This window comes from Sorex fumeus, unplaced genomic scaffold (assembly GCF_029834395.1).
Source record: "Sorex fumeus unplaced genomic scaffold, SorFum_2.1 ptg000018l, whole genome shotgun sequence".
Classification (NCBI taxonomy): Eukaryota; Metazoa; Chordata; class Mammalia; order Eulipotyphla; family Soricidae; genus Sorex; species Sorex fumeus.
In genome coordinates, this window is record NW_026606075.1 from 22,567,230 (window position 1) to 22,584,110 (window position 16,881).

The 16,881-nt window shown below is 40.7% G+C and overlaps 1 protein-coding gene across 1 annotated transcript in view; it reads right to left on the reverse strand.

The window, feature by feature from the left end:
- The window catches only part of JMY (junction mediating and regulatory protein, p53 cofactor), a 97,263-nt gene that overhangs the window by 55,948 nt on the left and 24,434 nt on the right, over positions 1 to 16,881 (reverse strand). Inside the window, exon 2 of the mRNA XM_056112402.1 lies at positions 8,136 to 8,309. Within this exon, the coding sequence (XP_055968377.1) occupies positions 8,136 to 8,309 (174 nt within the window). The remainder of the gene's footprint in view (positions 1 to 8,135; positions 8,310 to 16,881) is intronic.

Genomic DNA, 16,881 nt, shown 5'->3' on the forward strand with positions numbered 1-16,881 from the left:
TATAAAACCAATTAGTGGTTACCAGAAGGGAAGGAAGGAGTGGTGATATGGGCATATAAATCCAGAGATGTTCTCATATCCAGGGGACCCTAGAGGGGTATGGGTGCGCTCACCACCCTCCCTAACAGTCTCGGCAGCCAAAAACCTCCACACTCCAATCACTACCATGCTCATGGCCTGACTCCACAGGCACCGGAAGAGCCCATCCAGGACTGGGTCTGTTGAAAAACTCAGGTACGCGGGTTTTATGACCAAAATCTCCAGGCTCTCACGGAGTTGGGGATGGGCAACTCCCTCACTCTTCTTTTGGAAGACTGGTAGGCATGCCCATGAACTGCCTCTGGTGTCATATAAGCTCAGTAACCAGCGCCATGATCCAGAGACTCATAAATCTCAAAAGAGATCAACAAGCTGCAGAGATGCCTCCGGACACCAATGTTACCATTTCATCATCCTGTTATTCGTCGATTGCCTCGAGCAGGCCCCAGTAACGTCTCTTTCATCCTAGCCCTAAGATTATATTCAAGGCTCTTTAGGAGAATGAGATCCATCATTGTTACTGGTATTTGGCATATTGGGGACGCCACGGGGAGTTTGCCAGACTCTGCCCTGTACCAATGTTACCATCCAGCTAAAAATTTAACTCCAGTTCATTCCACTCCACTCACCCCATTCAAAATTTTTTAATTCCTGGAGCAACATCTCATACTGTACACCACTGGTATGTTTTAAGGGTATCACAGAGTTGTGGAGTAATTATTATTGTGATATAATTTTAGGACCTAGAAATGGGGGGTGAGGGGAAGGGGAAACTTGGTTACATCCAGAGTGCTTGGGTGCTACTCTCAGCTCTATGCTTAAAGGTCACTCCTAGCAGTGTTCAGACTACACATTACTGGGCATCAAATCAGAAAACTAGGTTGTGCACTGTACGCCTGAACCCCTGTACTTGCTCTCCTACCCCTAACTGTAAAATATTTTTATCACCCCCTTCCAAAAGAAAGCATTTAAAGGCCAGAGCGATAGTACAGCGGGTACAGAGTTTGCCTTGCATGTGGCCGACCCACATTCGATCCCCAGCATCCCATATAGTCCCCGAACACCGCCAGGAGTAATTCCTGAGTGCAGAGCCAGGAGTAACCCCTGAGCATTGCCAGGTGTGACCCAAAAAGCCAAAAAAAAAAAAAAAAGCATTTAAATGGAATCACTGGAATTAGAGATATCTCAATAGACCAGAGTACATGCCTTGTACGCAGGTTTCAATCCCCAGCACTGTATGATTCCATGAAACTGAGTCAGAAGCAGCTGAGTCCTATAGGGTGTGGCCCAGTGCACACTCCACACCTAAAACAATCTCTCAGATTTGTCAAAAGGCTCTAAACTTGTATTCAAGTTGAGTCATGTATTGGTACATTATGTCTTTTCACTGCAGAATGATATACCACTGTATGAACAAGTCACATTTTGCTTTACCCAGTCAAACATTTTGGTTGTTTCTACCATTTGGCTCTTGTGAATAATGCTATCAACATTCATGTTTTTGCATGAACGTATATGTACAAAAAATATATAGACATATGCTTTAATTTCTGTAGGGCACACAGCAAGGAGTGGAAAATGAAATGACAAAACAATTCTTTACAATTCAGTATTCAGTTTTCAGTCTTTGGCATTCCAAGTACAGCTTGCGTTTAAGTACTCACTTCTGTTCTTCACAATTTCGTTTTTAAAATGCTAGTCAGATCCCTCTATATTGATATTGCTAATTCTAAATCAGGTGCAACTGAACAATGTGAAAACCCCACAGCTGATGGGTACCCTGATGCTGGGTGTGGTGCTGGAATGGGGTATGTATGAAACTGTCATTAACAGTATATAACATAAATATATAAAAATAAAATAAGCCCCTCTCGGAGAGCCCGGGAAACTACCGAGAGTATCTCACCTGCACAGCAAAGCCTAGCAAGCTACGTGTGATGTATTCGATATGCCAAACACAGTAACAATTCTCACAATGAAGACGTTACTGGGCCCGCTTGAGCAAATCGATGAACAATGGGAGGACAGTGATAGTGATAATGAATTTAAAAATAAAGTAAAAGGAGCTGGAGCTATAGTACAGTGATTAGGGTGCATGTCTCGAATACAGCCAATCTGGGTTCTGTTTCCAGCACCACATATGGTCGCTGGAGCCTGTCAGAAGTGAGCACAGAACCAGGAGGGTAAGATAACATTGCTTTGTCCTTTCTCCCTTGCCACAAGGAGCTTAGATTTATCAGGTCACACCCATCTAAGTGCTTCCTTTTGTTTATCTGTAACCACTTCTCTATGCTCTCTTCCCCAAATAGTTAATCAGCTTATTCCCCTAACCAGTTTCTGTTAATTTGTAAGATCAGATCTTTCTAGGACACTGCACTTGTACCACTGTATCACTGTCATCCCGTTGTTCATCGATTTCCTCGAGCAGGCACCAGTAACGTCTCCTTCGTCCTAGCCCTGAGATTTTAGAAAGTGCCACATTCAATGCTCTTTCAGGGTCAGGGGAATGAGACCCATCATTGTTACTGGGTTTTGGCTTATCGAATATGCCACGGGGAGTTTGCCAGACTCTGCTGTGTGGGCAGGATACTCTCGGTAGCCTGCTGGGTTCTTCAAGAGTAAGAACTAGATAATAAGAGGTTGTGTGGCGGCAAATGCTGGGTTTTATAGTCTCTGAGTCTTGGCCGTTGATGGGATAACACAGCGCCGGGGCAGTTGGTGGGTGTAACGCCTACCTACTGGAAGATGGGGGATCTGGGTGGAGGGGGCCCAGTTCTGATTCGAGCAGGCTTGAAGATCTCAGCCCCGGGTTCCTCTGCTGCATGCCTGGGTTCCTCTGCCGGTTCCTTCATGCATGAGGCTCATCTGAACATGTGGAGAGTGGCCTTAAGCATGGCTGTGGCTGGTTCCGGAGATCTTCGACTGCCCCCATGCCTGGCTGTCCTCACTGGGGCCCCTTGGAGGGGGGCAGGTTGAGTTTCCCTCCCTGCCCGAGCAGAGTCCTGGCAGCGGAAGACCTCCGGAACGGAACTTGTAAGTTAATATTGCCTTTCTCCTCTCCTTAGGTCTTTCGAATAGTTTACTTTAAAGCAATGTCCTTTTGTATAGACACAAGAAGACAATATTATGCTTTTGTAACTTGGAATTTAATTGGTTTCGAATATTATTCATTGCCGGGTATCTGCTTTCTCAACTTAAGCTTCAGTTGCCCTCACTTCCTAACGCCCCCCAAAGCAGGATCCCGACAGAGGACTGGATGGAACCAGTAAGTAAAGTAAAGTAAAGGCCCTCCCGTTGATCATGGATTTGCTCGAGCGGGCCCAGTAACGTCTCCATTGGAGACTTTGTTGTTACTGTGTCTGGCATATCGAACCAGGGCAAGCGCTAAGCTATGTGCTACCCTGGCATCAAGATGGGCCTGACCAAAATGCCACAATTCTTAACTATAAGTTAAAAGCTTGATCATGGACAAATGCTGTCATGATCCAAAAGCAACAAGACTAGGATCCTGCTAGGTATAGGAAAGACTAATCTGACCTAAGCACTGTACCCTGAAATCGGGATGACCCCAGGAGAGCAATTCTATAAGCTTAATGCATCTCTTACTGCGTCCATACAAAATGATTAATATTATGAAAGCTTATGTGTTGTTGGACAAGGAGAGGAGAAATACACCCATGGGATTCCACCCTTGGGTGGGTCATCCTGCTGAAAGAAAATCTGTCCTAGAAGCAGTATCCCCTGAGGGAAAGAACTTTAACCCTATTGATTGTGACCACACATATGTGTAAACCCAGCCCCTCATGGGTTTGGGAGTTTACTAGGCAACTATAAGAGTGAGCTGGGGGTATGGGGGAGATCAACTGCGAGATCCAGAGCCGGAGCCAGGAGAGAGGGGTTCCAGATCGGGGTCCAGGAGAGAAGGAGAGAGAGAGAGAGAGACAGGAGTGAATGGGGATAAGATTGGAATAAACTGCGACTGAGACCAACCAGCCTGGCTCTCGTTCCTGCCTTCACCTGCTCTTGGCCAACAGCCATCCTGATCCAGGCCACACAGAGCGGCTCTAGAACACCGAATGCAGGCGGTAAGATAGAGCTGCCCAGAGAGCCCGTGAACACACAATCTTCAGCGTGCATAGTTTTTTACACAGGAGAACCAGGAGTAATAAACTCCTGACCACAGCCAGGTGTGGCCCAAAGTGGAACAAAGAAAACAACATAAAAAATTAGAACACAAAACTCCTTGGTCTGGTAAAGGTCTCCCTAATATGATAATGCTTATACAGATTATTGTTCTAGGAGCATTATAAAGTGTATTACTTGGTAATCATAATAATCATTGAAAATGATTAACTAGATTTATTTTATGTAGGTATAAGCTGCAAATCAAATACATGGGAGCAACTTTGCCTCTAAAAAAACGGTTTCTTCTAAGAGAAAGTACAATGAATGGGAGGAGGGCTGTGTTTGATATCTAGCACTACATACCACACTGAGTTAAGATTGGGAGAGGCACCTCAGCCATGCTGTGCACGGCTTAAATACATTTTTGGTATTACGAAATAATAAAACATCCTTCTTACCCTTATGAAAGTAATGTCTTTTTGAAAAGTACATCTTCTGGATGCTCTTCATTCTAAAATCACCCACATTTCACAATTTTTTTTTGTCTTTTGTTTTTGTTTATGGGCCACACCCAGCTCTGAGCTTATTCCTGGCTCTGCACTCAAGGATCACTCCTGGCAAGCTCGGGGGACCATATGGGAAGCTGGGTATCAAACCCGTATCAGTCACGTACAAGGCAAACACCCTACCCACTGTACTATCTTTCTTAGCCCCTAAAAATCACTCACATCCCAACTTGGAGAATATAACTCCCTTTTTATTGTTAAACACTATGTGGTTCCCCATCTTTCAAATTTAATATGACAACTTTACTTCACTAAAAATTATAAATAAAAACTAAAAGAATACCTTCTGGTTCTCCTCATTTATACTCAGCTTTCCAGGAAAGAATAAGTATGGATAATATAGTATGAAAAGTACATTCAGTCAACCTGTAAATGTTAACAAGCAATACCAAATAATACATAATAAGCAAGTGAAAGGAAAAAAAAAAACACGTCAATAATCTGTTGAGCTAAGTTTACAGTCTAGTCTAGAAGTAAGTGGGACTTCAAAGTCATCCAGTTTATTCCTGGCCTTATAATCAAGTTCTCACTGGACAAACATCTATGGAGGGAGGGAGGGAGGGAGGGAGGGAGGGAGGGAGGGAGGGAGGGAGGGAGGGAGGAAGGAAGGAAGGAAGGAAGGAAGGAAGGAAGGAAGGAAGGAAGGAAGGAAGGAAGGAGTTAGAAATTGTAAAGCCTAAAATATGTAGTTACAAGTTACCATCTTCTGGAGGGGTGTATAGGATGAGGGTAGGTGGGTGGTGCTGACAGAGAGCACACTTACAGCAATATGATACTTTGTGGGTCTACAAGTGCCTAGGACTTCTAGTCAGTGCCTGGGGACAATGTCAGGGATCCAACTTGCCTCCCCAGCCAGAATATCTCTCCAGCCCCAAGCTACCATTTTTATCAGAATCTTAAGTTTATGATAACTTGACAGCTAAATATTTTTCAAAAATATTAATAAGGGAATTTTTACTGGTAAAAGAAAAGGGAGAAACACAGAAACCAGTCCCAGACAGCAACACAGCACTGGAGATCCCTCTGGGCCCCATACCAAGCCAATTTCGCCAGGACAACCCAGACGGAACAGGTGCAGTCCACTCCAGAAGAAATCCCAGCATCCAAGAGCTCCCACAAGCAAGGCCCAGGTATGTGGGTACTAGGACTAAATCTCCAGGCCGCATGGCAGCAGAGGCGCTGGGTGGTCCCTCACCAGCTCTCTGCCTGCTCTGCTGCCTGCAATTCATGCCCACAAGCTTATGCCAGACACCATCTTGATGCACCAACAGCCCCAGTCCAGAGACACCCTACTGAATCCCAAAATAGATTAATGCCCTACAGAGATGTTTCTGGAACCCAATCATCTACAATCTAGGATTCCAGAAGCACGTGGCCACTTTGCAGCCATGTAAACTCTCATGATATTCAAAATGAGCAATGGAAAATAAGTTATCTAGCATCTGCCCCTAGCAAGCAGGCTTGAATGGGGTGGTGGGAAAATTCAGGAGAAACAAAATGCCCAAAAGTAGAGAGAAGTATTGGGGAAGTTGTCTGCCATAGAGGCAGGATGAGGAATGGGACTGGGAGTGGGGGTGGGGTGGGGTGGTAGGGATTACTGGGGACATTGGTGGTGGAAAATGTGCACTGGTGGAGGATGGGTGTTCGATCACTGTATGGCTGGATCTCAAACAGGAAAACTTTGTAACTGTCTACCTCATAATGATTCAATAAAATTTTTAAAAGGTAAAAAAAAAAAAGGTAAAGGCCCTCCCGTTGATCGTCGATTTGCTCGAGCGGGCCCAGTAACATCTCCATTGGAGACTTTGTTGTTACTGTGTCTGGCATATCGAATACTCTCGGTAGCTTGCCAGGCTCTCCGAGAGGGGCGGAGGAATCGAACTCGGGTCGGCCATGTTGGCCGCTTGTAAGGCAAACACCCTACCCGCTGTGCTATCACTCCAGCCCTAAAATTTTTAAAAATTAATTAAAAAATAAATGGGGGGGAGAGAGAGAGAGAGAGAGAGAGAGAGAGAGAGTGTGCCCCTACCTCTTTGGGAGAGGCAAGGGAGGAAAACTGGGGACACTGGTGGTGGGAAATGTGCACTAGTTAAGGGACAGGTGTTGGAACATATTATGACTAAAACCCAGTCACGAACAACTTTCTAATGGTGTCTCACGAATTCAATTAAAAAAGTTAAAAGAAATTTTTTACAAAACACTAAAAAATAGAAGCCCTACTTCATAAAGGCTAATATCAAAGATATGTAAAACACAAAGCTCAAAAACACTAATAACCCATCTAAAAATGAAAAGAGGAGATAAACAAATACTTCGCCCAAGAGGAGAAATGAATAGCCAATAGGCATATGATTAAGTGTTCATAATCACTTATTAGTAGGAAAATGCAAATAAAAACAAAATGAGGTATTATCTCATGCCAGTGAGAATGATATGCACCAAAAAGACAGGAAACAACCAGTGTTACTGACAATGTGTGAAAACACTGCCCTCATTCACTATTGGTGGGAACATAATCTGGTTCAACCTCTCTGGAAAATGGTATGGAAATATCTCAAAACAAAGTTAGAACAGATCTCCCATATGACACAAATATCCCTCTCTTCTAGATATCTAGACCCAAAACACAAAAACATTAAACCAAAAAGATATATTCACTTCTATATTTACTGCAGCACTGAGTATAAAAAAGGGCAGGGAAATGGGAACAACCCACATACCCAATGACAGATGAATAAGGAAGATGTGGCATAAACATACAACTGGATATGATGCAGCCAGAAGATGAAAGCATGCAGTTTGCTGCAATAAGGACAGAACTGACAACTCAATATTTTTCAAAAGATATTAATCAGGAAATTTTTACTTAAGTTATGTGAAGTAAGAGGGAGAAGGACAAATACCAGATATCTCATCTGTGATATATAAAGAAACAAGGGAATGGAAGGTATCAAATGATAAGTCCTTGATGCTGATTTACAGAACTGAAATTGTCAAGTAAGGTGGGGAGTGTGTAGAGGACAGGTGAATTAGACTGACTGTAACATATGGAAAGTAGTGAAAGGTCTTGGGCACTTTGGTGTCAGGGAGGTAACTGTATATATCAAAACCATACATATCAAAACTACTGCAAAAATGATGCTCAAGCTACAGTACTATTTTAAAAATGTATTTAGGTTTTAGGTTATTCTCAACCCTGGCTACTGAGCAAACTCATCTTTTAAGGTACTTCAAAATGCTGCTTTAGTTTTGCAAACCCAAACCTACCAAATTAGAATCGCTGGGGAGAAAGAATCAGTTCTACGTTTTTCTTAAGTTCCTACAGGAAAAAAGAATGTGTGCCCAGTCAGGCTGAGAACCATGAAACAGGCAAGCTACTATTCAGAATTAAGAAAAAAAACTTACCTTGATTTGCTGCCTCCTAAGCATGGCAAGTTCTCTCATGTCTCGGAATGGCTGTAGTAAATACTGATAGAGTTCAGTCGTGGCTTCTGCAAGGCTGCTGTAAGCTTCATCCTCCATTTGATATAAGTCCAGAAGCTCCACCATGCTTTCTGTATTCTTGTGCTTATCTAAAAGCTGAAGAACAAAGAAATTTCACTACAACGAAACCAGATTATGCTAAACTATACTCTTAATTCCTTATCATCTCAGGATCTGGGAGTTTGGAAGCAGCAACAACAATAACAAAATAAAAATACTGTTTTTCATCATTTACCTCCATATCTAGGTATCTTATTCCTCAACATCACCCTTGCACCAGCTTTTATTAAACAGTTTTGCTATTTATTATAATTCCTTCGTTGATTGTATCTGTCTACCCAGAAATCTTCACAAGATTCTTCTCCCAAGTACTCTGTGCCTTCCTCTTAGTTTACTGCTTTTTACAAAGTAATGATCAAATCTTGCTAACTTGTTTTGCTAATTTCCCCAAATCTTGCCACTCCTTTCTGCCTTCCAATTTGAAATATTTCCTTAAAAACCATCTTCAACATATTACTATCGTATCACTGCTCCAACTGTACTGAATAGTTTAAGATAATAGATACTGAATAGTTTAAGATAACAGATTTCTACAACTATCTCATATTGCAATCTCTATACTCATGTATATATTCATTCATTCATTCTTCAAAAAAATAAGGGCTAGGGACTAGAGCGATAGCACAGCGGGTAGGGTGTTTGCCTTGCACGCGGCTGACCCAGGTTCTATTCCCAGCATCCCATATGGTCCCCTGAGCACTGCCAGGGGTAATTCCTGAGTGCGGAGCCAAGAGTAACCCCTGTACATCGCTGGCTGTGACCCAAAAAGAAAAAAAAAACAACAAGGGCTATTATGCCTGCCCGGAGGGGAATGGGTGTTGCTCTCCTCCACCCTCTCCCCTCTGGAAAGAAACATGGCGGCCGCATGGGAGCCTTGTGGAGAGCAGGTATGAGCCGGGGGTGTGGGGGCGACTAAAACCTCATGGGAAGGGGGGCGTTCCGGTCCATCCTTCACGCCCTACTGAGGTCTCTCTGGCACAGCCATGACTCCAGAGCACAGAAACCAATCTCTTAATTATCTGACTTTCAGTAGAAATACTTCCAGGGTTAATAAGTAAAATAGCAGAAATCCAAAACCTTTAATTCTTAAACATTTAATTCTAAAACCCAGAAGTAGAAAGCAAATCATTTCACAACGCTTTTTCAGCATGTCTGATTTGGGGGGGGGGGGGGGGGGAGGTAAACTCTAAATAATAATGGTGCATCTTTTATCGAAACAATAAATCTAGTCAAAGTGGATAGAGTGTTAACTAGAATTCATCAGCCTCACAGGCATTGGGAGGGGTGGGAGCTGGGGTTTTATTGGAGTTCTTAGTGGTAAAAAATAAGTACTGGTAAAGGGAAATGTGTTTGATATTTGCATGACTGAGACCTAAACCTGAAAGCTTTGTAACTTTTCCCAGTGATTCAATAAATAAATAAATTATTTTTTAAAAAAAAAAAGGGCTAAATATCTAATACATATATGGTCCTGGCCTAGTAGGTATACAAAAACATGATCCCTATTCTTGGAGCAATTGCTGTTCAATATATAAACAAAAACTAAATAAGTTACATATGTACAATTATACAAAATGATAAATGTTATGAAAATAAAATTTATAATATAACAGAATGGGCCCATAAAAGGGACATAGTGGTAAACTACAACCTAGTTACAGAGTTGGAAGATGAAAGGATATTCAAGGACAATTAAGGTAAAATCTAAAAAAATTTTAAAGGACATGTACCAAGACAATTTTTTATACACATGGCATCTATTTACCTAGTGAAAATCTTAGCTCCACAAAAAGCAAAAACCTTTGATTCTTTCTCTTAGCAGTAGGTTTCTACTCACTTCTCGGCTTATTATTTCATATTTTGTCACACATACTATCACAAAAATATAGCATCACATACTATTGTGCAGAATTTAGACTCAGAACTTCCAGGATAAATTTTTGGGTACAATGTAGTATCATCACTACATCATAAAAAAAAACTATGATAAAAGCATCTATATTAAATTACTATTATAGAAAATATTAAGCATGAGTTATCATTCAACTGTTGTAATTCAAACTTTTACAACTAATAGGGAGAAAATTGCTGGTACAGCTGACCAGTTCCCTATTAGGCCAACTATGCTACAGATAATAATTACAAACACTGGGGAAAACACTACAAAACACTACCTGTAATCACTTGTAGGGTACTAACCTAAGTCATCCAAAAATTTAAAAAAATGAAGAAAGTACTAACACTTTGGGGTTGGGGGGAGGAGGGGCAACTATACAGAATGTGAGGTCAAGCCATCTCCCCGCTGTCCCACCGCTGTCCCACCGCTGTCCACAGCTGTCCCTGAGGCAGCAACACTTTGAAAGGAAGACCCTAGGAGAGGTTTTTCAGAATCATGCAACCTTTCTGCTTAAGGGAAGAACCCAGTGGCTGCCAAAGAAGGGAAAGAGTGTGGCTAAAACACAGAAATCCAAGAGTCCTAGAGATAGTACTTTGGGTAAGGCACTAACTAGCCTGCATGCAGCCAACCTGGTTTACATATCTCAGATACCACATATGTTCCCCCAAGCAACTGATGAGAGCAGAGTGGGAGTGCTACTTGAACACAGCAGGGTGTGGACGAATCCCTGTCCCCTCCCCAACCCCCAAAACACAAAACAGCCTTGAGAAACCAAGAGTTCAGGAAGACTGTGCAGCAGCTAAAATTAAAGGGAAAATGCTGCAAAGAAAGCCAAGAAACAACCCCAAATTTATATATGAATTCTACTCAAACCTCAGACTGACCTGAGAATTTAAGTGTGTGTGTGTGTGTGTGTGTGTGTGTGTGTGTGTGTGTGTGTGTGTGTTCTACTCCTGGCTTTGTACTTGAGGAACCACACGTGGCATTACTACATTGCTAGGGAACCATGCAGTGCCAGGAATTCACTGAGCCTCCCAGCACTCAGTCTCCTATCATCTCCTCCTCCCTGACGGGCTTCCCTCCCTCCCCCCTTGCTCCCCTTCTTTCCCTCTCTTTCCCGCCCCCCATCTCTCTCAATGCAAAGCATACACTTCAGCCCAGAGCCCTCTCCCTCAAGTAACTGAATGTAGGAGTGGTTAAAAACAAAACAAAACAAAAATAAATCCTCAAATTCTTATTTTAAAATAGCACAACAGTAGGGCGTTTGCCTTGCACATGGCTGACCCGGCTGAGCCAGGTTCAATTCCTCCACCCCTCTCAGAAAGCTACCGAGCAAAACGACGCAAAACGATGAACGGGAGGACAGTGCTACAGTGCTATAATTATCAGTAAACATTTGAATCATAAACTTATTTCATAAACTCACATCTGGGGTCACATAAAAATTTCACAGGTGAAAGAGGGTTTCATGAGAGGGAAAAACTTTAAGCAGCCATCCTCATAAATTGAGAATCAAAGGATAAAGTTACTATTTTAATTACACCTAATTTCAGTTTGAAGTATAAGTAAAGTAAAAGTAAGTAAAGGCCCTCCCGTTTGTCATCGATTTGCTCGAGCGGGCCCAGTAACGTCACCATTGGAGACTTTGGTGTTACTGTGTCTGGCATATCAAATACTCTCAGTAGCTTGCCAGGCTCTCCGAGAGGGGCGGAGGAATCGAACTCAGGTCGGCCATGTTGGCCACTTGTAAGGCAGACGCCCTACCCGCTGTGCTAATTGCAAAAATGAAACTATAAAATTCAGTATTTTTCTGGAGGACTAAATGCTCAAATCCAGAGGTTCTGCAAGGTATCTTTTATAAAATGTCCAGAATGCACTGTCTGTAGCACTGTCCTCCCATTGTTCATCAATTTGCTCGAGCGGGCACCAGTAATGTCTCCATTATGAGATTTGTTGTTACTGTATTTGGCATATCAAATACATCACAGGTAGCTTGCCAGGCTCTGCTGTGCTGGCAGAATACTCTCGGAAACTTGCCGGACTCTCCGAAAGGGACGAAAGGGACGGAGGAATTGAACCCAGGTGGGCCGCGTGCTAGGCAAACACACTACCTGCTGTGCTATTGCTCCTGCCCTGTGCTATGGCTCTGAACAATCAATGCATTTCCAGAATACTAATCTATATTAAGTCTATATTAAAAAAATAGGAAAATTTATACTCAATAATCGAAGATATTCTATATAGATACCAACTACAGTTTGAAGCAGATTTAGACTTAGCAAATATTTTAAAGCAGTTACAAATCTAAGGGGCTGGAGCAATAGCACAGCGGGTAGGGCGTTTGCCTGGCAAGCGGCCAACATGGCCAACCCATGTTCCTCCGCCCCTCTCAGAGAGCCCAGCAAGCTACCGAGAGTATCTTGCCTGCACAGCCAAACCTGGCAAGCTCCCCATGACATATTCGATATGCCAAACACAGTAACAATTGTCACAATGGAGACGTTACTGGGCCCACTCGAGCAAATTGATGAACAACGGGAGGACAGTGACAGTGACAAATCTAAGAGACTAAGAACACAATTAAAATATGTGCATAAATAAAGAGCAAATTTTCAGGATAAATAGGAACTGAAAACTGACATTCTACAACTGAAAAATACAGTAAGTGAAATAAAATATCCTGGATGGATATAAAGTATAATAATGAAGATAAAAAGAAATGATCCAATTTTGAAAGAGAAAACAACAAAACCCCAGAGACTTATGGAATAATACTAAAAAGTCTACCATACAATTGTAATTCCAAGAAAGGAAAAACTGGAGGGGAAAAAAAAAATTCATAAAATACTGGCCAAAAACATCTCAAAAGCTCTCCAAAATATTTTATATGTTCAAGATGTTTCACAAATCCCAAGGAGATATATGAATAGAACTCTAGAAACAGGCTCATCACAGTCAAATTAAAAAAAAAAAGGCCATAGGGAAAAATATACCACACATATTAAAAAAAAGTATACATAAAATGTTGGCAATATAACCAGGAAAAACAAAAGACTGTTCTCTTAATTTCTATAAAATACATGTGTTTAAAATAAAAATTATTATTTTGGTTTGTTTTGGCTTTGGGGCCATATCCAATGATGCTCAGAGGTTACTCTGGACTTGTACTCAGGTATTACTCCTGTTGGTGTTCAGGGGACCTTATGGGATGCCAGGGATTGAACCCAGGTTGGCAGCATACAAGGCAAAACGCCTGCCATCTGTACTATCCCTCCAGCCCTTATAGTAAAAAGTTATGCGGTGAAGTTACATAGATAAAAAAGCATCAAAGCTAGCAGAGATGGATCTTTATGACAGGATCCTGTATTTTAAGAAACAGTAAATATTAACTTGAAGTACTATCTCTATGACAACCATAAGGAAAATAATGCAAGTACGGCTATAAAAACTCAATAGATTAAGTCTTAATTGATTTGAATTATCATCATATTATTATATATATAATGCACCAAAAAGAAGAAATTGGGAAGAGAATTACAAGCAGAATATAGAGTATCAAATATATCTGAATTAAATTTTTTGAGAACTAAAGGTAATTCATTAAATACTCTGAAATTTGAGCGTTAGAAAAAAGAGCAAGACCCAAAGAGACAAATTTTAAATATAATAAATATTTAAATAATAATTAAATAAATATTTATTTATTTAAAATTTGTTTTAAATTTATTTTATTTAAATTTATTTCAAATTTATTTTTAAAATTTAAATAAAATAACAGATAAAACAGATTTTAAAAAAATAACAAAAGTAAATAACAGCATAAGTATGCCGGGATGATAACATTAATTTACAAAAAAAAAAAAAGGCGGGGGATGAGGGGTGGGAGGGATGCTGGGACCCGTGGTGGTGGAGGATGGGCACTGGTGGAGGGATGGGTACTTGATCATTGTATAACTGAAACCCAAGCACAGAAATTTATAAGTCTTAAAAAAAAAAAAACTTCAAGGAATAGCTTGTTACCAAAGATAATGTAGAAAAATCCACAATAGGTGCCAGAGGCAGTAAAGTGCTTTAAGGCGCTAGTCTTGCATATGATCCCCTGAGAATTGCCAGAAGTGATCCCTGAGCACAGGGTCAGGAATAATTCCTGTGCACACAAGGTATGCCCCAAATTCCCAGACCCCTGAAAACATAATTCTATAATAATTAAAGGGTCAAATCAAGAAGAGAACAATAAATATGCAGAACCTAATAATAGAGCTTCAAAGTACAGGACAAAAAACAGACTAAATTATAGAGAATGGGTGGGAAAGAGAGTACAAAGGCTAAGAAGGCACTTGTCTTTGATGAGGGCAACCCTGGTTCCATCTGGGTTGTTCTCAGTTCCATCTAGTCCCCAGGTCCCCCAAGCACCACCAGGGGATTAGATGGAACTGAACACAAAACCAGGAACATTCCCAGAGCACCAAGAGTGGTCCAAACCCCACCCAAATAAATTTTAAATTTTAAAAATAATGCTTAAAGAAACAAATTCAGAGCTGGAGACTAATATGTCTCTCACTGATAAGACTAGAAAACGTTCAGCAAAACAGAAATCTGAACATCATCAACTATCTTAAATTAATAGCCATGAAAATTTACATTCAACAATTTAAAAATACACATTCTTTGAAAATATCACATTATATAGTATCACCATACACTGGGCCACAGAACAAGAATTTAAATATATTTAAATACTTGTTTCCAAAAAAATATATTGGAACCAGAAATATAGCACAGGGAGTTAAGGTTCTTGACTTGTATTTGGCCCTGGCATTGCATAAAGCCAAGAGTAAAAGCTAAGCTTAGCTGGATATGGCCCCCAAAATTATATACAGAGGGATTATTTTTCTGATCACAAAGGAAATATTTAGAAGCTCCTCTAACACTTGGAAATTAAACTTACTTTTTTTTTTTAAGCCACATAGACCCACAGAACAGGTTAAGCATTTGGCACATATCCAACCCAGGTGTGACAGTCAGCCAGCAGCACATAATGGTTTTCTGAGCACCACAAGGAGTGATCTCTGAGCACAGAGGCCAGGAGTATGCCCTGAGCACAGCTGGGTGTGGCCCCAAGACAGAATAAAAAATAAAATAAAAGTTACATAAACCTTTATAAATTTGGCAGAAATAAAAATTAGTGTAGTCACTATGGAAAACAGTATGGAAATTCCTCAAAATATTAAAAATAAGGTCAGAAGCTACAGAGATGGCTTCAAATGCCATTTTTTTAAGTGAGAGTCCTAAGCTCAATCCTTGGCACCACACATGGTCCCATCAAAAAACATCCCATGCAGCACTTAAATTTCTTAAGAGGCAAGGGGCTTAGCTCTGTGGTAGAACACTGAGTCTCCCATATGTGAGGTCCTGTGTTCTATTCTGTGCAACACACATATATATACACACTAAAAACAGAGGGTTTATAATTACAGTTACGCCCCTTTGGGGCATTTACCTGAAAAGAAAAATTAACAGACCAATTCAAAATATCGATTCCTATGTATATTGCAGCATTCTCTACACAAGTCAAGAGTTAGAAACAACCTAAACTGGGGCCTGAGCAATAGTACAGGAGGTAGGGTGCTTGTCTTGCACATGGCCAAAGCAGATTCTATCTTGGGCATCCCAAACAGTCCTCCCAGTCCACCAGAAGTGATCCCTGAGCACAGAACCAGAAGTAACACCTAAGCGCCACACAGATGTGGCCCAAAACCTTTAAAAAGAAACTATCTAGGGGATGGAGCAATAGCACAGCGGGTAGAGCATTTGCCTTGCATGCAGCCAACCCGGATTCGATTCCCAGCAGCCCATATGGTCCCCCCAGCACCACCACGAGTAATTCCTGAGTGCAGAACCAGGAGGTAACCCCTGTGCAACCCTGGGTGTGACCCAAAAATGCAAAAAATAAATAAAAATATTTTTTTAAAAAAGAAAAAAACTAAATATCTGACTGACCAACATGCACACAAACACACACACAAACCCTATCATTTACATTTTTTCATTTCCATTTTTGACCTAGAAGATATTGTTGAGTAAGAGAAGCCAGATGGTGAAGTACTGTAAAATTTCACTCATATGAGGAATACATATATACACACACATTTATGTATATATTTAAATCCCATGATTTTAATTAAAAAATGAAATTTTAAGAATATAAGATCCATTAGGGATTATCAGGGGAGGAAAGACCAATAAATCAGGTCAAAAGGGGCAAACGTAAAGTAGAAAAATAAATCAGACTTACAATGGTGAACTTAATGTGGTATATACACATGCTTTTTTAATAACACACACCTGAAATTTAAATACTAGAACTTCAAGTTTTTAAAAGTCAAAGCATTCTTTACCGAGTGTATGTAACAACTAGCTAGTATTATTTTTCAATCAAAGGTAATTCATAACCTATGTCCATAGTAGCATAATACACAGCAGAATAAACATGAAATCAACCTAAACAGCCATCAGCAGATAGTTAAATTATGGAATATATGAATAATCAATAAATTCCTATTCTGCTGTTAAAGATGAAGGTCAAGAAGATGCTCAAACTAATGATAAAATTTAAAGGAGCAAGAGATAAGGAAAAAAATAAGACAAATTTAATATAGATGAGAATAGAGCTGATACTCCAAAAAAGAAGCAACGGAGAGGGAACAGTCA